We start from the raw sequence: 25,125 nt of genomic DNA, 5'->3' as shown, positions 1-25,125 counted from the left end.
ATGTGATACACCATATTAACAAATTGAAAAATAAAAACCATATGATCATCTCAATAGATGCAGAAAAAGCTTTTGAGAAAATGCAACACCCATTTGTGATAAAAACTCTCCAGAAAATGGGCATAGAGGGAAACTACCTCAGGATAATAAAGGCCACATATGACAAACCCACAGCCAACATCATTCTCAATGGTGAAAAACTGAAAGCATTTCCTCTAAGAAACAAGACAAGGACGTCCACTCTCACCACTATCATTCAACATAGTATTGGAAGTCCTAGCCTCGGCAATCAGAGAAGAAAAAGAAATAAAAGGAATACAAATTGGAAAAGAAGAAGTAAAACTGTCACTGTTGCTGATGACATGATATTATAAATAGAAAATCCTAAAGATGCCACCAGGAAACTACTAGAACTAATCAATGAATTTGGTAAGGTTGCAGGATACAAAATTAATGCACAGAAATCTCTTGCATTCCTATACACTGACAACGAAAGTTCAGAAAGAGAAATTAAGGAAACAATCCCATTTACCATTGCAACAAAAAGAATAAAATACCTAGGGATAAACCTACCTAAGGAGGCAAAAGACCTGTACTCAGAAAACTATAAAACACTGATGAAAGAAATCAAAGATGACATAAACAGATGGAGTGATATACCATGCTCCTGGATTGGAAGAATCAATATTGTGAAAATGACTATACTACCCAAAGCAATCTACAGGTTCAATGCAATCCCTATCAAATTACCAATGGCATTTTTTACAGAACTAGAACAAGAAATTTTACAATTTGTATGGAAATACAAAAGACCCCAAATAGCCAAAGCAATCTTGAGAAAGAAAAATGGAGCTGGAGGAATCAGGCTCCCCGACTTCAAACTACACTAAAAAGCTACAGTAATCGAGACAGTATGGTACTGGCACAAAAAGAGAAATACAGATCCATAGAACAGGATAGAAAGCCCAGAGATAAACCCACACACATATGGTCACCTTATCTTTGACAAAGGAGGCAAGAATATACAATGGAAAAAAGACAGCCTCTTCAATAAATAGTGCTGGAAAAACTGGACAGCTAAATGTAAAAGAATGAAATTAGAATGCTCCCTAATGCCATACTCAAAAATAAACTCAAAATGGATTAAAGACATAAAGGGTAGGATAGGGAGGGTGGAAGGGAGACGCAAGAGGGAGGAGATATGGGGATATATGTATATGTATAGCTGATTCACTTTGCTATAAAGCAGAAACTAACACACCCTTGTAAAGCAATTATACTCCAGTAAAGATGTTAAAAATAAAATAAAATAAAATAAATAAATATAGGGCCAGACACTATAAAACTCTTAGAGGAAAACATAGGCAGAACACTCTACGACATAAACCACAGCAAGATCCTTTTTGACCCAGCTCCTAGAGTAATGAAAATAAAAACAAAAATAAACAAATGGGACCAATTAAACTTAAAAGCTTTTGCACAGCAAAGGGAACCATAAACAAGATGAAAAGACAACCCTCCGAATGGGAGAAAATATTTGCAAAAGAAGCAACTAACAAAGGATTAATCTCCAAAATATACAAGCAGCTCATGCAGCTCAATAGGAAAAAAACAAACAACCCAATCCAAAAATGGGCAGAAGACCTAAATAGACATTTCTCCAAGAAGATATACAGATGGTCAAGAAGCACATGAAAAGCTGCTCAACATCACTAATTATTAGAGAAATGTAAATCAAAACTACAATGAGGTATCACCTCACACCTATCAGAATGGCCATCACCAAAAAATCTACAAACAATAAATGCTGGAGAGGGTGTGGAGAAAAGAGAACCCTCTTGCACTGTTAGTGGGAATGTAAATTGATACAGCCACTATGGAGAACAGTATGGAGGTTCCTTAAGAAACTAAAAATAGAACTACCTTATGACCCAGCAATCCCACTACTGGGCATATACCCTGAGAAAACTATAATTCAAAAGGAATCATGTACCCCAATGTTCATTGCAGCACTATTTACAATAGCCAGTACATGGAAGCAACCTAAATGAATGGATAAAGAAGATGTGGCACATATATACAATGGAATACTACTCAGCCATTAAAAGGAATAAAATTGAGTTATGTGTAGTGAGGTGGATGGACCTAGAGTCTGTCATACAGAGTGAAGTAAGTCATAAAGAGAAAAACAAATACCGTATTATTAACGCATATATATAGAATATAAAAAAGTGGTACTGATGAACCTAGTGGCAGGGCAGGAATAAAGACACTGACGTAGAAAACAGACTTGAGGACACAGGGGGAGAAGGGGAAGCTGGGACGAAGTGAGAGAGTGGCATGGACATATATACACTACCAAATGTAAAATGGATGGCTAGTGGGAAGCTGCTGCATAGCACAGGGAGATCAAGTTGATGCTTTGTGACGACCTAGAGGGATGGGATAGGGAGGGTGGGAGGGAAGGCTTAAGAGGGAGGGGATATGGGGATGTATGTATACATATAGCCGATTCACTTTGTTGTACAGCAGAGACTAACACAACATTGTAAAGCAATTATACTCCAATGAAGGTGGGGAGAAAAAAAAATACCAAAATGCATATGTACATGTGCCTAGAAAAATGTCTGGAATGACATACATTAATGTGTTAAGGGTGGTGATTAATGAGTTGTAGGAATGTGTTTTCATTTTCTTATTTTTGTTTTTCTGAATTTTGTAACTTTCTACAATGCACGCATCCTGTTTTTATAATAATAGAAATTAAATAAATAACAGGAAGGGTTTAATATGTTACCTTCCAGCTTTTGGAGGCAACATGTTATAGCTGAAAATATTCTCGACAAAGACTCCGGACATCCGAGTTCTAAATTTGGCTTTGTCACCGCCATTGGGCAAATTACCCAGTGATTCTTCATTCATTAAACTGGAATACCTCACAAATAAGAATAAATAAAATACTAAGTGTGAAACATTTTATAAACTATAAAGTGTGACTATGATATTAGTTATTATATTATTGTACAGACTGCAGGACTAAGAGTCAGCCAGCCACTCTAATTCAGACTCCTTCTAGACTTCCAAATTACACTACTGAAATGTCTTTATCTCAGCACTTCTAGATAGATCGTGGGCTTAGGGTTGCATCACAGACTCTGCTCCCCCTGCCCCCACATCAAAGCTTCCTAGATGACATAACCTTGGTGTATCACAACAATGCCAAAGGGAACTTCTTTTTTTTTTTTTTTTTTTTTTTTGCGGTACGCGGGCCTCTCACTGTTGTGGCCTCTCCCGTTGCAGAGCACAGGCTCCGGACGCGCAGGCTCAGCAGCCATGGCTCACGGGCCCAGCCGCTCCGCGGCATGTGGGATCCTCCCGGACCGGGGCACGAACCCGCGTCCCCTGCATCGGCAGGCGGACTCTCAACCACTGCGCCACCAGGGAAGCCCCAAAGGGAACTTCTGATGTAGAGGGCCAGCTATTTGCTACCATAGGGACAGCGCACTGTTTTAATTTTCCAGTAAACTTCTCATAACGAATTCCCTTTTGTCAGGACATCTACTGCTTATAAGTTCTACGGTTGCTGCTGCTTCTGAATGCTAGTTTCTTTGCTTCTCATTCTGATTTTCCTCCTTTTGTCTTCTACTTCTCTTTAAGAAATTTGGCTTTCATAACCATCACCAATGAGTGTGTTTCGGTTTTCGTTATCAGCGGCAAACAAAGCAATCCCATTATGTGAGATTTAATCTTTGCATATTCCAAGTTTTATTAGTGACCAGTGTTTAAAGCTTGAATCTTTAATTCCCAAGAGAGCTTGTTGCTTCTTTGAACACCAAGGTTTCCAGAAGGCAGGCCTCCAGATAAATGAAGTATTACTGTACATGTTTTTAACATGGTAACTGGTCAAAAGGTAATCATGCATCACAGAGTACCTTTCCTATTTTCCTGATTTCAGCTTCTAAACCCCCAAATCAAATCCTGTAAGTTGTTAAAAGTAAACTCCAGTTTCAATTGGTACCCAACGACAAAGGACAGCAGTAATCAATTTGGCAAAATAGATGAACATATATATACAGTACCTTTTAAAGCTTCCGTTTCTATGTCTACTAATGGCTTTCCCACGTAGGCAATATCGTCTAGATTATAATATAGTTTTTTAATGACTCCATCGTAACGACTAGTGATAGTAACAGAAGCTTTATCACTTTGAACTTCACAGATGCTATCAAACTGAGACACTGTATCTCCTTCTTTTACATACCTAAAAGAAAAAGATGCAAGACACTTTTACATGAGCAATGATAATTACAGATCATCTTAACAATATAAATGCTACACTGAATTAGATCAGTATCCATCGAGCCCAGCATTTGGTCCCAGATAGTATACCGAAGAATGTTTTAGAAGAGACTACAGTGGCTTCCTGAGGCTCTTTGATGCCCCTTCAAGAAATATAAAAAATTTCAAAATAATTAAAAATTCATAGATCTATAATCAAAAATTTTAATTAATTTGTCAGGTTTTCTGCCTCAAATATGAAAAATGTATTTTAAAAGTGTTATTTCCTTTTATTGTCTTAGGCTTTATCAAATTTTAATAATGCCTATTATTTCTAGAATTAATTTTTTTTTTTTTTTTTTTTTTTTGCGGTACGCGGGCCTCTCACTGCTGTGGCCTCTCCCGTTGCGGAGCACAGGCTCCGGACGCGCAGGCTCAGCGGCCATGGCTCACGGGCCCAGCCGCTCCGCGGCATGTGGGATCCTCCCGGACCGGGGCACGAATCCGTGTCCCCTGCATCGGCAGGCAGACTCTCAACCACTGCGCCACCAGGGAAGCCCTAGAATTAAATTTTAAAAATTGATATCCTCAATATAATTCCTTTTTAATTTCATGAATTTTAGTTTGAGTTCTTAGTCTTTGTTTCTAAGATGGCTAATAAGTTTCAGATTCAGGTTCTTCTGACCTGAGGTCATTGCTCTTTCCTTGATCCCACAATGCAATAGATACAAAATCATAAAGTACACTTATGTTATTATAGTCCTCTTCTAACCTACAAAGCAATTATAATGAGAACTGCAGGGAAAGAATGTTCAGGTGGCTGAATCAGATTTTTGAAAGGATCTTTAACAGTATACAATTGTGGGAGAGAATCTACTGACTCACCTTAACTGTTACTTCTAGAAATCTTTGAAAATTATTTCAGTACCCAGAGGTGTTTCCTTTTTTTCCAGAAAGGGAAAGAAAGAAAAGGGATAGAAGGATGACTAAGTAAAGAGCTTTTTAATTTTTGTTTCAAGCCTTTTTTTTTTTTAACCTTTTGAAAATTATTTTTTGATTCATGTCTTTTGGTTTAATATTGTAACCTTTTCTAAAAATATAGGCAAACTCTCAGGTAATGGTGAGTCAAATGTACTTGCATTCTTACTGAAGTCATTTTCGGTAAAGAGACCTTAGACTACATGATTATTTTAAAATAGTTTGGAAAAAAGCTCTAAGTTCATACATTAAATGCTTTTCAAAACACATGGTCATATCAACTTAATATCTTTTAGAGGCAAATTTCTCTTTTTTAGCTGAAGTGAGGGGTGGGTAGTGAAAAAAATTTTTAAATGAGGAAAAAATAATCCTTAATAAATTACATTGAATAAAATGCTATACTGTAGGATGAATTGTGCCACCAGCATATTGGCAACACAAACTAGATTACCTTATTGCTTTAAAAAAATCATTATATGTTACAGAAAGAGATGTCTCAATTTAAATAGATTTCTACTTATTTTTACTCAAATTATTTTTATACTTACTTAAAAAAAATTTTCAGAATAACTTACCATTCTTTAACAGTTACTTCTCTAATCCCTTCACCAATGTCTGAGAGTTTGAACTGAACAATCTGTCCCTGTAGAGCTTTGAAGACAAATGAGAAATGATCTCATTAAATATGTAATGTATTGCTAATAGACAGATGCTTTGACATCTAAAATTAGAAAATATTCTCAAGCAGAGGCAGAAATTATTCCATTTTTATAGATTTTAAAAAGCATTTTATAATGTTTATAATCTCTTCATTATTCATAACTACCCAAGATTTATATAAATTATCCAGTGACACAGACCTATTGATATTGCCACTGAACTGACATTTTCCTATTTCCAAAATAATGTTCTTTTACAAGGGTATAGGAGGCCCTTCCAACAAATGAGATTTTGCAATAATGGCAATGAACAGAAAATAGAACAAGATATTAGACAAAGGGAGTTTCAGCTGGATCTCCTTGTTTCATGTTATGAAACTATAATAAACATCAATGGCCTGCTCTTAAATCTCTTTTGACTTCATACAACTCTTCTCATTCGCAGTGTCTAAAAATCAGGCAGATCCATACCTAGAAGGCTTGGAAAATTCTTATTCGCTCAAATGATGTTCTACCAACTTCTTAAATTTTAGTCTTCTATTTTCTCTTAGCATTTTTTTACTCCTTTTCAAATTTCTACACCCTCTTTATAACACTTAGATGCCAATGATAATTTATGGTAATTATTCCCAAGACAGAAAGTATGTATGGATCCTCTCACTTTTCCAAATTAACAAATGGCTCCGAAGTGACTGAAGAGCGCTCCTCTATCTTTAAACTACTATTAATCAAAATTGCTTATAAAATATACAACAAGCTGATTAAGGTAGGAAATTTTTCTTTAATAAATATGAGGAGATTAGTAGTTAAGAAATACGAAATACACTTTTGATATGGAGGTCTTAAGCACCTCTTGTTTCCTCTCTAGTAAGTGGGGCCTCTCACAGCCTGCTGCTTAGAGTATAAACTGGAATCTTTCTGAAAAATAGTTTGGCATTAAGAATCAAAAACCTTAAAAAAAAAAAAAAAAGTCTGTTTCTTTGACTCCGTAGGTAATTTTACTTTTAAGATTTTTTTTTCCTTGAAGAAATACAGAGGTACACGAAGATTTCTGCTCAGGAAGAGTTATCATAGAGTTATAATAAAGAATTGGAAACCAACTGAAGTAATCAAAAATGGCACGTAAGTACTCCATGTCACCTCTATACAAAGCAATATTATGCAAGGAACAGCATGTGAAAGGGCATGGGAATATGATACTATGCAGCGTGGTTAGGGAATGACAAACACTTCCGTACAGCTGAGGATAGGCTACGTGGCAAGAAATAAGCCCAGATGGCTTTGTGCCATGATGAGGTGAGGTGTTTGGAACATATCCTAGAGGTAATTAGGAACCAGTGGTAAATAATTATGGTCATTAATTCTTTGCAGCTGTTCCCATTAGAGGTACAGTTTATCTTACCACTAGTTAAATCTACACTGGCCTATGACTTGTTTTGACCAATAGAGTACAGCAGAAGTAAAGTTGTAGGTTCTGGAGCGCAAGCCTCACAGGACCTCGCAGCCTCCACTTTCTCCCTCTTGGAATGTGCCTTGAGATCCCCATGTAAGGAAGCTGTTCTAGTCTACTGGAGGATGAGAGACACCACATGGAGGAGAAATGAGATGCCCCAGCTAAAAACCAGCACCAACTGTCAGACACATGTGTAAGACCATCTTGGACCTTCTGACCCAGATGACCTTGTAGCTGAATCCAGTCACATTAGTGAGCCCAGGTGAAACCAGCAGAGGAGCCACCCGACCAACCCACCCCCAGAATCCTGAGGAACAATAAATCATTGTTCCTTTAAGCCACTAAGTTGTGGGGAAGGTTATTATTCAGCAATAATTGGCTGATAGGAGTCCCATCTACAATTTCAGACCTATAACTTTATATCTATAATTTTAGAGAAAAATATCTCTGGCAGGAGTGTGATGGAAAGGACTGGGGGAGGGGTGGCAGAGAAAGCAGTTAGGAGGCTATTGTAGGCAAGAAACTGAAGTATAGAACTTAATATATTTACATATTTTCAAAGCTGTCTGAAAAGGCGAAGACAGATTTAAAAACATTTAAGATGTAATATTACCATATCTTGGTAATCAACATGATGTGAGACAAGTATCGAGATGGCTTCAGGTTTCTAGCCTAACTGTTTACTGAGTTAGGGAAGAATTGGAAGAGGATGTATCCCAAGTATGTAGAACAGTGCCTTGGGATTTGCTCTCACAAGAATACAAAGTTGGATACTATGTTACTCCCATTTTCCAAATGATGAAACAGAGAGAAATTAAGTAACTTGGGTCAGGTTACACAGCTAGTAACCCAAATCTCCTTAAGTGTTTAGAGACTAGGGTAGGAAGTTGGAGTTTCTGCTTGAATGGCCTCTATTTTCTCTGAGAAGTAAAGAGAAAAGATCAACTTTTGAAAATAGAAATCTTTTTTTTTTTTTTAATGGTGAAGATAAGGTTTACATATCTTAGGGTGATGCGGAAGAAGACATATACAAGGCATGGAAGGACTAATTGATCTCAGGGGTTGGATCCGCCTGGAATTCCGTTATTTTTCATCACTAGCACAGACTAAGGCACTATGTATCTGTCAAAAGCTTAACGTTGTAACGGAAGTCTAGGGTTCTTTACCAGGGTTCTAAATAGAACATCAGGAAAAAAAAAAAAGTTTTAGTGCCTTTGCCAAATCTAATACTTAAGTCTCAAGTTCTTTGCAAGGTAGAAAAATTTGGGGGAAAGGTAATTAAGTGGTAAAAGCCAGAGAACTTTGTATTTACACAAGCACCTCATCACACTATCTTAACATGACAGATTAAGTGCCTCATCCAAAAAACAGTAATACAGTGAGTACAAGGATACAATCTACTAAGTCAACAATTTAATCTAAGTCATATCAATGCTGGCTGTTGCACTTAGGTAAGTCATATGATAAAGAACAGAGGGCCCAAGAGAACCCAGTCCCAGCATTATAAAGACACAAGTATTAAGGGAAAGTATGTGAAAGGGGAGTGGGTGCAAAAAAAAGAAAAGAAAATGAGAATTGGATAGATGTGGGGAGAGCAAGGAGGGCCAGGCTAGAAGTAAAAGGTCAACTTTTTTACTTTGATAAGTCTTCAGTTACTGAATAAATATAAAACACTATGCTGTACAGGCTATTCTGAGATTATACTTACCAGCAGTTGTTTTCAGCAGCTGATGTGGATGATTATACTTGAATGAAGGATAACCAAAGAAAGACACATAGTTTGGTTTCAAAACATGAATATTACCACATGTTTGAAAGTAGCGGACACAATTCTAGAGATGGGAAAACAAAACAGTAAAAGGTTTTATAAGTGATCTTAATGGCGTATCTCTAAGTATATACTGAATTTCAAGTCTATTCTAAAAGTAGAACAATCATTATCACGATATAAACAATATGAAATTAGGCTGAAATCAGAACACTTGGCATCAGTGACAAGTTTCTGGTTAAGGAAACAAAGGAATTCAAACCCTAGCACACAGAATATTTTCTTGTTCTTTTGTTTATTTATTTATTTTGGCCATGCCGCGAGGCATGAGGTATCTTAGTTCCCCAACCAGGGATTGAACCAGTGCCCCCTGCAGTGGAAGCAGGGAGTCCTAACCACTGGATCGCCAGGGAATTCCCTTGTTTAGTAAAATTATATCCTGATTTGTCCACATGCTTATGATCCTTGCCTAAAATTCCCTACGGAAGTAAAAAAGTTTTAACAATGTTTTCTATATAAACACAACAGCCTGTAGGTGTATTTGAGTCATTAAAGGCTTCCTGAAATAAAACAACTAAAGAATTCAAAAGTGACTGCTAGCAGGCTTCCCTGGTGGCGCAGTGGTTAAGAATCCACCCGCCAATGCAGGGGACACGGGTCTGGGAAGATCCCACATGCGGTGGAGCAACTAAGCCTGTGTGCCACACTACTGAAGCCCATGCTCTAGAGCCCGCAAGCCACAACTACTGAAGCCCGCGTGCCTACAGCCTGTGCTCCGCAACAAGAGAAGCCACCGCAATGAGAAGCCCACGCACCACAATGAAGAGTAGACCCCGCTCGCCGTGAAAGCCTGAGTGCAGCAACGAAGACCCAACGCAGCCAAAAATAAATAAATAAATAATCACTTCTTTATTCTTAAAAAAAAGTGACTCCTTTAGCATCTAAAGACACTGAAAAACACACATAGTATTGTCCTCAAAGGTTTTCTTATCACAATTTATAGATGACTCTTTAGATTTAACTATTGATATTTTATATAAAATCCTAATATAATAAAATACAATGTTACAGAAATAAGTAAGACTGAATGTATTTCATTTGGTATATCAAAACCTAAGTGTGTGAAAGGTACAATATTTTATTTTGAAAGTTAACATTTCAATGTTATTAATACCTGATAAACTACATCACACTTTTTTTAAAAAAAATTATACAATTTTTAAAGGTTACAGTCCATTTACAGTTCTTACAAAATTTTGGCTATATTCCCCATGCTGTACAATACAACCTTGAGCCTATCTTACACCCATAAGTTTGTATCTCCCACACCGTCACCCCTATATTGCCCTCCCTCCTACTGGAAACCACTAGCTTGTTCTCTATATCTGTGAGTCTGCTGCTTTTTTGTTCTATTCACTAGTTTGTTGTATTTTTTAGATTTCACACATAAGTGATTACATACAGTACTTTTCTTTCTCTGACTTACTTCACTTAGCATAATGCTTTTCAAGTCCATTCATGTTGCTGCAAATGGCAAAATTTCATTCTTTTTTATGACTGAATAGTATTCCATTACATACATATAGATAGATACATAAATATATGTATGCATATCACATCTTCTTGATCCATTCATCTGTTGATGGGCACTTAGGTTGCTTCCATATCTTGGTAATTGTAAATAATGCTGCTATGAACATTACGCTGCATATATCTTTTCAAATTAGTGTTTTGTTTTTTTTGGATATGTACCCAGGAGCGGCATTGCTGGGTCATATGGTAGTTCTATTTTTAGTTTTTTGGAGAAACCTCCATACTGTTTTCCACAGTGGCTGCACCAATTTACATTTCCACCAACAGTATACAAGGGTTCCCTTTTCTCCACAACCTTGCCAACACTTGTTATTGGTGTTCTTTTTGATGATAGCCATTTTGACAGGTGTGAGGTGATATCTCATTGTGGTTTTAGTTTGCATTTGCCTGATGATAAGTGGTGTTGAGCATCTTTCATGTGCCTGTTGGCCATCTGCATTTCTTCTTTGAAAAAATGTCTATTCAATTCTGCTCATTTTTTAATGTTGAGTTGTATGATTTGCCTTGATCAAATTTATCAAAGGGAGCAGTGGAAGGAGCTCAAGGACCAAACTGTTGATGACTGTAAATGTCAAATTAAGGAGTCTGAACTCATATATTATGAGTTATTGAAGAAAAAGGATTAATCGTCCAACAAACAAAAGTCCAGGACCAGATGGCTTCACAGGTGAATTCTATCAAACGTTTAGAGAAGAGCTAACGCTGATCCTTCTCAAACTCTTCCAAAAAATTGCAGAGGAAGGAACACTCCCAAACTCATTCTATGAGATCACTATTACCCTGATACCAAAACCAGACAAAGATACTACAAAAAAACAAAATTACAGACCAATATCACTGATGAATATATAGGCAAAAATCCTCTACAAAATACTGGCAAACAGAATCCAACGACACATTAAAAGGATCATACACCATGATCAAGTGGGATTTATCCCAGGGATGCAAGGATATCCTTGCATCCCTGGGATAAATCAAAATGGATTTGAGACCTTAATGTAAGACCGGACACTATAAAACTCTTAGAGGAAAACATAGGAAGAGCACTCTTTGACATAAATCACAGCAAGATCTTTTTGGATCCACCTCCTAGAGTAATGGAAATAAAAACAAAAATAAACAAATGGGACCTAATGAAACTTAAAAGCTTTTGCACAGCAAAGGAAACCATAAACAAGACAAAAAGACAACCTTCAGAATGGGAGAAAATATTTGCCAATGAACCAACAGACAAAGGATTAATCTCCAAAATATATAAACAGCTCATACAGCTCAATATTAAAAAAAAAACAACCCAATCCAAAAATGGGCAGAAGACCTAAATAGACATTTCTCCAAAGAAGACATACAGATGGCCAAGAAGCACATGAAAAGCTGTTCAACATCACTAATTATTAGAGAAATGCAAATCAAAACTACAATGAGGTATCACCTCACACCAGTTAGAATGGGCATCATCAGAAAATCTACAAACAACAAATGCTGGAGAGGGTGTGGAGAAAACGGAACCCTATTGCACTGTTGGTGGGAATGTAAATTGATACAGCCACTGTGGAGAACAGTATAGAGGTTCCTTAAAAAAGTAAAAATAGAATTACCATATGATCCAGCAATCCCACTACTGGGTATATACCCAGAGAAAACCATAATTCAACAAGACACATGCACCTCAATGTTCATTGCAGCACTATTTACAATAGCCAGGTCATGGAAGCAAACTAAATGCCCAAAGATAAAGAAGTGTGGTACATATATACAATGGAATATTACTCAGCCATAAAAAGGAACGAAATTGGGTCATTTGTTGAGACGTGGCTGGATCTAGAGACTGTCATACAGAGTGAAGTAAGTCAGAAAGAGAAAAACAAATATCATGTATTAACGCATATATGTGGAATGTAGAAAAATGGTACAGATGAACCGGTTTGCAGGGCAGAAATTGAGACACAGATGTAGAGAACAACCGTATGGACACCAAGGGGGGAAAGCAGCGGGGCGGTGGGGATGGTGGTGTGATGAATTGGGAGATTGGGATTGACATGTACACACTGATGTGTATAAAATGGATGACTAATAAGAACCTGCTGTATAAAAAAATAAATAAAATGAAAGCATAAGAAAAAGAAATTAATCTAGGGGTGTGTGTGTGTTAGATTATAACAGGTAAAGCTTGGAGAGAAAGGACAAAGTTAAGGAACAATTATTGTATTTGAGGCATGAAATGACAGGCTCCTGGCTGAGAAGATTTAAAGTAGAAAAAGAAAGCAAGCAACATAAGTGCAATAGGCATTATGTGATAAATAGCGATTGAGTGCTATTAAGAGAAAGTTAAAACACATTAGTGAAGGTGCCGACTAAAGGTATAAAAAGGAAAACAGAAGGATAAAAATGGAAGAGAGGGGCTTTGCTGGTGGCACAGTGGTTAAGAATCTACACAGGTTCGAGCCCTGGTGCAGGAAGATCCCACATGCTGCAGAGCAACTAAGCCCGTGCGCCACAACTACTGAGCCTGTGCTCTAGAGCCTGTGAGCCACAACTACTAAGCCCACGTGCCTAGAGCCCGTGCTCTGCAACAAGAGAAGCCACCGCAATGAGAAGCCTGCGCACCGCAACTAAAGAGTAGCCCCCGTTCGTCACAACTAGAGAAAGCCCACGCACAGCAATGAAGACCCCATGCAGCCAAAAATAAATAGATAAATAAATTTATTTTAAAAAAATGGAAGGGAGAAGGAGAAAAAAATAATTTTTCAAGTATGAAAGACATTGTCTTCTACAAACACACAAAAAAATACAAAGTAATGAAAAGGCGGTTTAGCAGATTCACATAATAAGGAAATAAATTAGTAATAATTCAGCAGGCAGTTGTTGAGCATACCTAAAGACAGGATTGTTCTGTGCTCGAGAATTCAAAGCTAAATAAGATGTAGAATACAGTCTCTGAATTCAAATTGCTTACACTTTACTGCAGGAAGACAGACAAAATAGAAAAATTCAAGATAATACGGTAAGTTAATCAAGAGTCAAATGCATGATGCCGTAGGGGAGTATAAACACAACATAATAAGGCTTTCTTAATAATTTACTATAGGTGATAAGACCTCTTGTTGCTTATGATTTTTTATAACATATGGAAAAAATAGACTTTTTTTTACTGAGTCGTTCAACAAATGTTTATTGAGTACCTACTATGTGCCAGGCATTTAGGATTAGAGAACAAAATTGATGTGATTCCTTCCCTTATGGAAGGTATAGTCCATACTGTGAAAGATAAAAGCAAGTAAACAGATGATTACAACAGTGTTATAATGGGGGAGATAGTGTTAAGAAAACACAAAGGAGGGAACCTATCTGGAGAAAGTGAAGTAAGACCTAAGGATGAGTAGGAGTCACCCAGGGGGTGAGATGTGTTGCAGAGAAGTCTATAGGGGAGTAAGGCAAGAGTCTTTAAAGCAGAGGAAATAGACGTGCAAAGGTCTGGAGTCAAGAGAGAGAAAACAGCCTGTGTTCAATTAACTGAAATTGTTCAATATACTTCTAGCGTAGTTTAGTGTGAGCTAAGGTTGAAGTGTCAGAGTGGGGACTGGGTAGTTAGGTTTTAGCAAGGAATGAAGCTGGAGAGTTTGGAAGGATCCAGATCATATATTGCTTCATAGTCATTTGAATTCTGAACATTTTGCTGAGAGCAGTTTTAAGCAAGGAAATGACATTCTCAAATTTGTGTCCTACTTTATAAGATCACTCTGGCTACACTATGGAGAACGGGTTAGAGAGGCACAAGATTAGAGGCAGAAAGTCCAACTTAGAAGGTCCGGGATATCTGCAGCTGGAGACAGCTTGGAGAAAAATGACTAGATTTTTGAGATTTACAGGCTAGAATCAAGAGAAACAGGTTTGAGGGTTTAGTTCCAGAGCCTAGAGTCTGATGTTCCTCGGAGACATTATAACAGTCACTGTGAGGTGGCTGAAGGCTAGTCCTTCCAAGCTCCCTTGTGCTAGCAGTGGCCATGTAACACAGTTCTAGCCAGTGAGTCTGGATGGTACCACCACTTCCTCCTTACTGCCCTGAATACAAAGTTGTGGCAGCCCTGTTGTGACCCTGAGGGAAAGGCCAAAGGAATTGCTAAAATGACAACCTTGATAATGATAAGCTACTTAATCAATCCCAGCTGCCATCTAACTTTCAGATGCTTTGTATACACGGATACTTGATTTCCTACTTATCGGTTGGGTTTACTACTTACAGCTGAAAAACACCTAAACTACATGCAATTTGAAGATTTCCAGGACAGTGAGATATACGGGTCTGCAGTAAAGCTGGCTGGAAGACTGGGGAACTTCAGGAATCATCAGCATATAAATGGCAATTAAATTTGAAGAAGTGGTTGAGGTAACCCTGGAAGCGCAAGAAGCACACAGAGGGGCAAAGTCAGAACCCTTAAAAACACCAATATTTAAAAGTTAGGCAAGGAAAGAGGAGGAGGTTGGGATAAAGTGTTCAAAGATGTAGGAAAAAGAATACCAGGAAGCTGGTGTCACAGAAGCCAAGCATGGAGAGCTTTCCAAAGAAGGGAGGCCAATACCCACTAAGGTGCTGCTGAGAAGAGCTTTCTTCTCTTGGTTACCTCCTACTTAGCTTTCACAAATCTCAAATTATACAGTATCCTCTGGGAACTCTCTGACCCCCCAAGATCCCTCCTATGTGTCTCTGTAGCTCTAGGCACTTGTTCCGTCTTCTCATGCTGTGCTGTAATTGCTTGTCTTGTCTATCTCTGCCTTTCTTCCCCGTGCCACACCACAAGGCTGTAATTAAACCCTGAGGGGGCAGAAATCAGTGTCTGTCTTATTCATATTTGCACCCCCAATTCCTAGCACAGTACCTGGTACATAGCAGGCTCTTGGAAGGTTTTGTAAGATCAGGGGCCCAACACTGTAGGAAAATTCTGAAGAGGGGACCCAGGAAGAAAAACGCTATGCAAATAGGATGAAACACTATGATTATTGGGATGTTAATCGTTTGGTGCTAGAAGACTGTATGAAAGGGGAGAAATGAAGGAAAAATGGTGGTGGGTCTTAGCTCTGGTGATTTAAAAGGTTGGAAAGATACTGGTGCAAATGTAGGAGATAGGTTTAAACCCAAAGAACAAAGCTCGAGTCTCTCAGCTGCTTGGAGGCAAGGACCTATGGTGTTACGCTTTCCTTGCCCAGTCTCTTTCTCTAGACTGTAAATTCCTTGAGGGCAGGGGTCGTATTATCAGTGTCTGAAACTAAGGGGTGCTCAATAAATGTTTACTGAATATAGTATATCTCTGTTCCCCCAGTGCCTACCACAATGCCCGGTACCCGGATGGTGCTCAATGAAAGGCTACTGAACGAAAGGATAGCTGGGCTTCGGGTGCAGATGAAGCGGGAGGGCGACCGAGTCACGACGTAAGTGCGCCCAGGTAAGGAGAGAGAGTGGGTTTCCAGACAGGTTGAGCGCCACCTTCGCTGCCCTTCGTTTTGCATACATCCCTCCACCTCTCCATCACGCGAGCCCTGTACGCGAAGCACTAGGAGGACGAAGTAACACACCTCTCCCGAGTGACTCCGAACAAATCACTCCTTCCCGACATCAGATCTGCCCAACCTGCTTACCAGACGCCCGGCAGTCCGACTCCAGGTCCTCAGCACACACGCTGCAGCCATCTTACTCCGGAAATGACAACTGCTCTGAGGTTGGAGGAGTTGCCTGCGGGGGACCTATTGGGAGCCGGGAAACGAGCCTTCCCCTGAGGCCTGAGCGGCCAATGGAGAGCGAAGGAACGAGCCTCCCACCCAACAGCCAGTCAGGGAGCGGGGCGGGGCTGAGATAACCGTTGGGGTGGGGTGGGGAAGCCCTGCGGAGTGGGAGAAGAGACAAGTGGGGAGGAGGGCTGCCCAAATTTAGTTTCAGGGACAAAGTTGGGTAAGGCACAGCTGTGTAAGTACATGTGCGCCAACGATCATATTTTCAGTGCAAGTAATGGGGGAGATGGAGTATGTTAAGGAAACAAAGGAAGGGCACTCACCGGGAGAAATTTACGTTGAAGTAAGATCTGAGGGGTAAGCAGGAGAAAGCAAAAACAAAAACAAAAACTTACAATACAAACTTCAGCTTGTATTGTAACTGCTTGATTACAGAAAATGGGACATTTCTATACTTTGTAGCAAGGATCTGTACCGTTAGTTGAGTCAAGTCTATACTGGAATACTTCCCAATGACGGGCATTTCTTACTCGCATTGTGTTCTTGGTTACCGAAACTGGCTTTTCAATTATTTTTTTCATGGAAGATAAACAAGGTTACCATAATGTCTAAGACAAATGTCATCGCCATTATCTTTCCTTTTTAGGGAATCTGTCAGAGGTAGCTGCCCAGCATATGCAAGAATGTCAGACATACTACCTGTATTTATTTGCCTCTTGGAGAAATGTCAAATTGAGGTCAGTGGAACTGGTAAAGAAAAGATCAGAGCTCTAATGGTCAATCCTCCTCACAGCAACTAAGAAACCAATTTCTAGAAATGTCCACGATGATATTTGTCTGTTCTTCCTCTTATAAGGGAATGAAAATCTGTACAGATGTCTAAAGAATTACAGAGAACAAAACCGGAACAAAGACAAAATCATAAATTCTCAACACTGAAGATTAGTGGCCGTGAAACAAAATCTCAGGTACTTCACAAATTCACTGTCGGATATTACTCAAACTCACACTTTTTATTTTGCTTTATTTGCCTTTCAGTGTATTTCACACACACACACACACACAAACTGTAAGCAATAGATTTAAATCATAACCTTTATAAGAAAACCTGGGATAGTCAAAGAACTTTGATTTTTTTTAACTTTCCCACTAACAAAACATTTTATAGGCACAAATAATAGATTTCATAATACCACATGCATGTGTTTTTATAAAAAGATTAAGTAGCTGTGCCTTTGAATTGAATTATTTTTCTTCCCAGAGCCCCTATACTACCTTCTTCCTCTTAACTTTCCCTTTGACTCTACCTTCTCTTAAGGAAATGTCTAGTTTACTTCTTTTCTTTTATACTCTTTACCTCAACATGATTACTGCTTCCAAATTCAGTATGGTATGTTTCCTTATCCTTCCTTCCGAAATCAAGAGATATGCCACATATTCACTAGCTAATCCGTTCACTTGAGCTCGAAAGAACCAAATAACCCATTTCTTCTCTTTTTAAAAATTTAATTGAGGGAATTTCCTGGTGGTCTAGTGGTTAGGATTCTGAGCTTCCACTGCAGGGGGCCTGGGTTTGATCTCTGGTGGGGGAACTAAGATCCCACAAGCTGCGCCGGTGTGGCCAAAATAATAATAATAATAATAATTGAATGATTGATTGTTACCTGGAAATTCTACTCTTAGGTATCTACCCAAGAGAAATAAAAACATATGTCCACATAAAGACTAGTACAAGAATGTTCTTAACAGCCTTATTTATATTAGCCAAAACCTAGAAACAGCCCAAATGTCCTCCATATGTAAATGAATAAACAAACTGTGGTGTATTCATATAATGGAATATTATTCATCACTAACAATGACTGAAGTAATGATACATGCTTTAACATGAATGAACCTCAAAAATATTATGCTAAGTAAAAGGAGCCAGATCCAGAAGGTCACATATTGCCTGATTCCATTTGTATGGAATGTCCAGAGAAGGCAAATCTATAGAGACAGAAGGCAGATTAGTGGTTGCCTGGCACTGGGGGTGAGAATGGGGAATGACTGCAAAGGGGCAAGAGAAAGATTTTTGTGAACAATACGGAGATTTTTAATATATTTACAAAGTTGTAAAACCATTACCACCATCTAATTCCAGAACATTTTCACCACCTCCCGAAAGAAACCCCATGGCCATTAGCAATCAATTCCCATTCTGGAACTCCCTCCCACCCCTGAGTCCCTGATACTACTCGTCTACTTTCTGACTCTATAAATTTACCTGTTCTGGACATTTCATATAAAAGGAATCATACAATATGTGGCTTTTATGACTAGCTAATGTTCTCAGGGCTCATCTATTTTACACATGTATTGGTGCTTTACTCCTTTTTATGGCCGAATAATATTTCATTTTGCAGATATAAATATTTTTGTTTATCCACTCATCAGTCAATAGATATTTGGGTTGTTTCCACTTTTGGGCTATTGTGAATGCTGCTATGAACATTAATGTGCAAGTTTTTGTGTAGATATGTGTTTTATTTTCCTTGGGTGTATACCTAAGAGTTGAATTGCTGGGTTGCACGATAACCCTATGTTTAATTCTTTGAGGAACTGCCAGACTGTTTTCAAAGGTGGCTGCACCATTTCACATTCTCACTAGCAGTGTATGAAGGTCCTGGTTCCTTCACATCCTCATCAACTCTTGTTATTGTCTGTCTTTTTCATTATAACCATGCGAGTGGATATAAAGTGATATTGAAACGGAGCAGGACCCTACAGTCCTTGCCCCCCGCCCCCCATATCCTCAGCCTGCCTTTTGTCTGTGGAAACACTTTAGCCAAAGAATAAGTTTAATCAGAGAAGTGAGAAAATGCAGAAACAAAGGAAAACAGTCAAAGGAGACCAAATAATAATAGTTTAATCATTAAGCATAGTCAAGGACCTTTATTTCCTCCTTAAGGGCTATAGATAATATTCTGGGCCATATCCTGTGAGCTGTTTTGCAGCTACTGAAGCCCCCACCAGGTGAAGGAGGATGACTACATGATGACCAAACTGAAGCCATGACATAAGCTTCCACAGTTCTGAGAACTGGCCTCAAAGAAATGGGAACAAACTCTGGAACTAAAGATTAATCAGTAATCTTGAAACAACCAAGATGATGCTGATCAGACCACCACATTACTTATTTCAAGATGACTGTCAGAGCTGACTATGCTGTTCTGCTCCCTCCCTCTGCCTATACAGCCCTGAAACTCCCCTTTAAAAGCCCCTGTCCCCTGAGCAACAATCAGGAGCTGGTTCTCTTGCAGGAGTCCACCCCCCAGTTGCCGGCCTCCGAAATAAAGCAACCTTTCCTTTCCTACCAACACTTGCCTCTCAAGAATTGAGAGAATTGTCTTTGAATTATCTTTCAAGTGGTGTTCAGTAATATTTCATTGCGATTTTGATTTGCGTTTCCCTAATGACGAATGATGCTGAACATCTTTTCATGTGCTTATTGGCCATTTGTATATCTTCTTTGGAGAAATGTCTATTCAAATCCTTTGCCCATTTAAAAATTGGGTTGTCTTTTTATTTTGGCATTGTAATAGTTCTTTATATATTCTAGATACTAGACACATCAGATATATGACTTACAAATATTTTCTCCCATTCTTTTTTCTTTTTTTTGCGGTACGCGGGCCTCTCACTGTTGTGGCCTCTCCCGTTGCGGAGCACAGGCTCCGGACGCGCAGGCTCAGCGGCCATGGCTCACAGGCCTAGCAGCTCCGCGGCATGTGGGATCTTCCTGGACCGGGGCACGAACCCGTGTCCCCTGCATCGGCAGGTGGACTCTCAACCACTGGGCCACCAGGGAAGCCCTCTCCCATTCTTTAGTTTGTCTTTTCACTTTCCTGATAGTAACCTTTGAAGTACAAAAGTTTTTTTATTTTAATTAAATTGAAGTCCAATTTATTTTTAAAAAATTGTGCTTCGGGTGTCATAGCTCAGAAACCATCAACTAATCCAAGGTTATGAAGAGTTACATCTATATCGTCTTCTAAAAGTTTTATCTCTTACATTTAGGGCTTTGACCCATTTTGAGTTAATTTTTAAAATATTATGGGAGATATTAAATCTTTAAATCATCTTGAAATGGTTTTTGTGTATGGTGTGAAATACAAATCCAATTTCATTTTTTCTTACAGTTAACCTGTTGTTTCCACACCATAAACTGAAGAGTTCTTCTTTTCCCACTGATCTGCCATCTCATCTGTCAAAGAAATCAGTTTAAGGGCTCTAAGTAATCTATTTATCACTGTACCAATCTCACATTATCTTAATTACTTTAGTGTAGAGAAATAACTGAGGACATGGAAAGGAGACTTGACCCATGAGCCCCCCCCCCCCCTCCGGCAAACCGGGGGCGTGCGAATAAGCCAGAACTGCAAACAGTCCTGGATGCTTTGGGCACTGATCCATGAAATGTCCTCGGTATAATCAGAATAATGGGAACACAAGGAAATGTCCTTGTGCTGCTTTTGAGCTCAAGGACGAAGCACGGCATGTCTTCAAGAAAGCCCACTGTTGCTTGTATAATCAGTGAAAGCATATGTAGCTGCTTTGGCATTTCTGGAATGTTAAGAAAACAAATCTTAAGGTGTAAACATAGATAATGCTTAAATAAAAGTCACCACAGCAGGATGAGACGGCGCTGTATTGCCTGAGCGAGCAGCAGCCCTCTACTGTTGTGTTTCTGCACAATTCATCTCGTGTGATGAGCTTACTTTCAGCCCTGTCATAAGAAACTACATTTGGCGCCCGAACAGGGACCTGAAGGTAAGTCCCGAGGTCACGCGGGACCGAAGGGGATTTTTGTACGCTAAAGAGTAAAGCGAAACCTTCGGGAAGAGTAGAGTCATGGGGAATTCTCCCTCAGTGGAATGTCACTACATTAGACTCCTGAAACAGTTATTACGGAGTTCTGGAGTGAAAGTGAAACAAGAATCTTTTGATGAATTGTTTGCGGAGATTCGTAAACATTGTTACTGGTTTCAACCTACTGGTCATAACCAGTTGAATTTAAAAGTTTGGAAACAGGTTATGCGAGCATTAAGAAGAGCTCATCAGTATGGAGACCCTATATCTATCTGTCCGTGTCTGGTCTCTCTGTAATCTAATTTCTCTTGCCCTGGAATCATTACAATCTGAGACTGCAAGTGAAAATGGGGCGCGCCCTCAGCGTCCGAATTCTGCTCCCGATCACTCTGCTACTTTTCGTACTCTGTCCCGTGAATCTCCTATAGAGGACCTTCCTCCGCCTCCTCCTCTTATGTCTGAGACAGGAGAGGATTTTTCGGGCTCCAGTGATGAAGGGGCTCTTTCTGATGATGATAAACGTCGGGAGCAAGCTAATAAACAAAATGAGATGCCACTTTCTCAACAGAATGAGATTCTGATATACTTTCAAAGGTGAAAAATTTGATGGCTAAATTGGAAGAAAATAAAAACAATGCTACCACCCCTTCATATCAGGAGCCATGTCCTACTATTCCTTCGGCTCCTCCTTTAGAATTAGCTGCTTATCCTGTTGGAGCCTCTCGTCAGTTTCGATTTCCTCTAAAACCTGAATGTAATAAACTTTTATTGGAAGAAGAGATGAATAAGGAAGAAAAGCAATATTCTGAACCATTTTTTGTTTTCCCTATTGTTAGACAAGCTATGCCTGCTAATGATCAATTTCCGAATGGATATATGAGTGTTGAGTATAACCCTCATGATTTTAAAATTTTTAAAATGCTAAAAGAAGCCATTAATGCATATGGGATGCATTCTAATTATGTTCAAGGTCTTTTGTCTGGGTATGCTTCCAAAAACATATTATTTCCTCAGGATTGGGAGGCACTTGCCAGGACTGTTCTTGAACCTGGACAATATATGCAGTTTAAGACTTGGTGGAAAGAAGAAGCTGAAAACATGGCAAGGACTAATGTGGCCCGTAATCCTCCAGGACCACTTTTAGATGAATTAATAGGAGCAGGCGCATTTAGTAATGTACAAGCTCAAGCTCAATTTGACGATTTACGAATCATTCAAATACGTATGTGTTGTTTGCGAGCATGGCTACGAGTGGAACCCCCTGGAAAAACAGCACAATCTTTTACTAAGTTAATGCAAGGGCCTGGTGAGCCTTACACAGATTTCTTGTCTAGATTGCATGCAGCCATTCAAAGAGCTGTAGCACAAATAGACGTGCAAGATTTATTATTACAATCCTTGGCCTTTGAGAATGCAAATCCTGAATGCCAGAAGGCATTGCGGCCTTTACGAGCTGTAAACGCTCCACTTGAAGAGTATATAAAAGCTTGCCATGATATTGGATCTCCTACTTATGCCAATTTACTTGCAGCTGCCATAACTGGAGGGTTGAAAGATAATCGTACTAAATGTTACAATTGTGGAAAGTATGGACATATGAGGCGAGATTGTCGAAAAGGGCAAGGCCAAATATCAAAACAGGTTAAGAATGAACAGCCACCTGGTATGTCGCCGGTGTGGTAAAGGACAACACTGGACTAATGAATGCCGTTCCAAAAGGGATAAGTTAGGAAATCTTTTGCCTCCACGAGATAATGTCTCGGGAAACGGGAAGCTAGGCCCAACCCGGGGCCGCAACAACAATACGGGAAAAGCGACGGTAAATTCTCAACGGTATTCTGTAAGCAATGGCAGCTTTCATCAGACACTACAGGACAATCTCAACATCGGCTCTTAGTTACTGATCTCATGCATGCTACCAGCAGCAGTGCTGCCGTTGACTTAATTGCTCCTCGAGATTGTATCCTTACGCTAGCAGGAGGAGTTCACAAATTAGCTACAGGAGTTTATGGGCCTATACCTGCAGGAACCGTGGGACTATTATTAGGACGAAGTAGTTTGACTCTGCAGGGTGTAACAGTTCATACTGGAGTTATTGATGAGGATTATAACGGAGAAATTTCTATTATGATTTCTGTTACAAAACCGATAGAATTTAATAAAGCACAAAGAATTGCTCAATTGTTACTGTTACCATGTATAAAACAAGCAGCCGCCCCGGTAAAGCGTACTGGGGGGTTTGACAGCACGGGGAAAAAATGTTTTTTGACAATCCTTTATCGATGATCAACGTCCCCAATTAACGATTACCTTTAATAATAATGTGAAATTTATGGGCCTTGTTGATACGGGAGCCGATGTGTCTATAATAAAACAGTCTGAATGGCCTTCACTTTAGCTTCATAGAAATTCTGGGTTTTGAGAGGACAAGTACCCTTCACCTCATTCTTTTTAAATTATTCTTGCACTTTTGTTCTTTCATATAAATTTTAGAATTGTCTTGTCAGGCTCCTTAAAAAAGTCCTGTGGGCATTTGATTGGAATTTTACTGAAACTATATTTTCAATAATATATCTAAAGATTCTTCGAGGTTTTCTTTTTTTAACTTTTTATTTTATACTGGAGTACAGTTGATTAACAATGTTGTGTTAGTTGCAGGTGTATAACAAAGTGATTCAGTTATACATATACATGTATCCATTCTTTTTCAAATTCTTTTCCCAGTTAGGTTGTTACAGAATATTGAGCCGAGTTCTCTGTGCTATACAGTAGGTCCTTGTTGGTTATCTATTTTAAATATAGCTGTGTGTACATATCAATCCCAAACTCCCTAACTATCCACCCCCCACCATAAGTTCATTCTCTAAGTCTGTGAGTCTGTTTCTGTTCTGTAAATTTGTATCATTTTTTAAAGATTCCGCATATAAGCAATATCATGCGATATTTCTCTTTCTCTGTCTGACTTACTTCACTCAGTATGACAATCTCTAGGTCCATCCATGTTGCTGCAAATGGCATTATTTCTATGTAGGTGATCATATCACCTGTGAATAATGACGGTGTTGTTTTTGTCTGTCCAGTCTTGTGTCTTTCATCTCTTTCTTGTAAAATCTGACTAGACTTCCATCATCTGTTGAAAAGAAGCCATAACTGTGGGTATTACTATCTTGTTTTGATTTTAAAAGGTCTCTTATGTTTTACCATTATTTACTGTTATTAAGAATGAACTTTGCTGTAGAGTTTTCCAGATGTCCTTAATCAAGGGAGTTTACATTTATTCCTAGGTTCATTTGCTTTTGTTTTATCATAAATAGATCTTGATTTTTTTTCAAATGCTTTTTCTTCATCTATTAATGGGATCTTAGGTTTTTGATATAACATCATAACATTTTTCTAATGTTAGAATGATATTCAGTCCCAATTTGGTCATACTGTATAGTATTTCATAAACGTTGTTGGATTTATTTGTTAATATTTTGATTGATCCTGGTGCATCTGAATTTATAAAATTTATAAATTTTTCTTCTCCATGTCATCTTTGTCTGCTTTTGTATCAGAGATTGGGTAAAGTATATGCATTCCCAGGCTTTCTCTGTTACAAAAGTGGTGGAATGTTGGGATTAGGAGACAATTGTGTTCACATCAGAGCACCACGGTTCATATCACAGTATGCTAGTTAACTGTGTGGCCTTGTAGCAAATTGTTTAACACATGCAGCTGTAAATCAGAGTCAAAACTGTAAGTACTTCAGCAGGTTGTAAATGCGTGCAGTGGCTAAGTGCTCAATAAATGTTGACTTTTTTATGATTTATCATATTCTA

The 25,125-nt window shown here is 38.7% G+C and overlaps 2 protein-coding genes across 2 annotated transcripts in view; one reads left to right on the top strand and one right to left on the bottom strand.

The window, feature by feature from the left end:
* Positions 1-16,444, bottom strand: part of DBT (dihydrolipoamide branched chain transacylase E2) — a 42,326-nt gene extending 25,882 nt beyond the window's left edge. The window contains exons 1-4 of the mRNA XM_004263078.4: positions 16,364-16,444; positions 9,077-9,200; positions 5,832-5,907; positions 4,080-4,261 (exon numbers count right to left, since the gene is read on the bottom strand). Coding sequence (XP_004263126.1) covers positions 4,080-4,261; positions 5,832-5,907; positions 9,077-9,200; positions 16,364-16,414 — 433 coding nt within the window. The 5' untranslated portion in view covers positions 16,415-16,444. The remainder of the gene's footprint in view (positions 1-4,079; positions 4,262-5,831; positions 5,908-9,076; positions 9,201-16,363) is intronic.
* Positions 16,445-16,618: 174 nt separating this feature from the next.
* Positions 16,619-25,107, top strand: LOC117202488 (endogenous retrovirus group K member 9 Gag polyprotein-like). The gene is made up of 4 exons (XM_033433799.2): positions 16,619-16,810; positions 17,100-17,190; positions 17,310-17,421; positions 20,635-25,107. Exon 4 carries the CDS (start codon positions 21,911-21,913, stop codon positions 22,985-22,987), a length of 1,077 nt encoding a protein of 358 aa, XP_033289690.1. The 5' UTR covers positions 16,619-16,810; positions 17,100-17,190; positions 17,310-17,421; positions 20,635-21,910; the 3' UTR covers positions 22,988-25,107.
* The last annotated feature ends 18 nt before the right edge of the window (positions 25,108-25,125 follow it).

This window comes from Orcinus orca, chromosome 1, assembly GCF_937001465.1.
Source record: "Orcinus orca chromosome 1, mOrcOrc1.1, whole genome shotgun sequence".
NCBI classification, from domain to species: domain Eukaryota; kingdom Metazoa; phylum Chordata; class Mammalia; order Artiodactyla; family Delphinidae; genus Orcinus; species Orcinus orca.
This window is presented reverse-complemented; position numbering and strand designations above follow the sequence as displayed.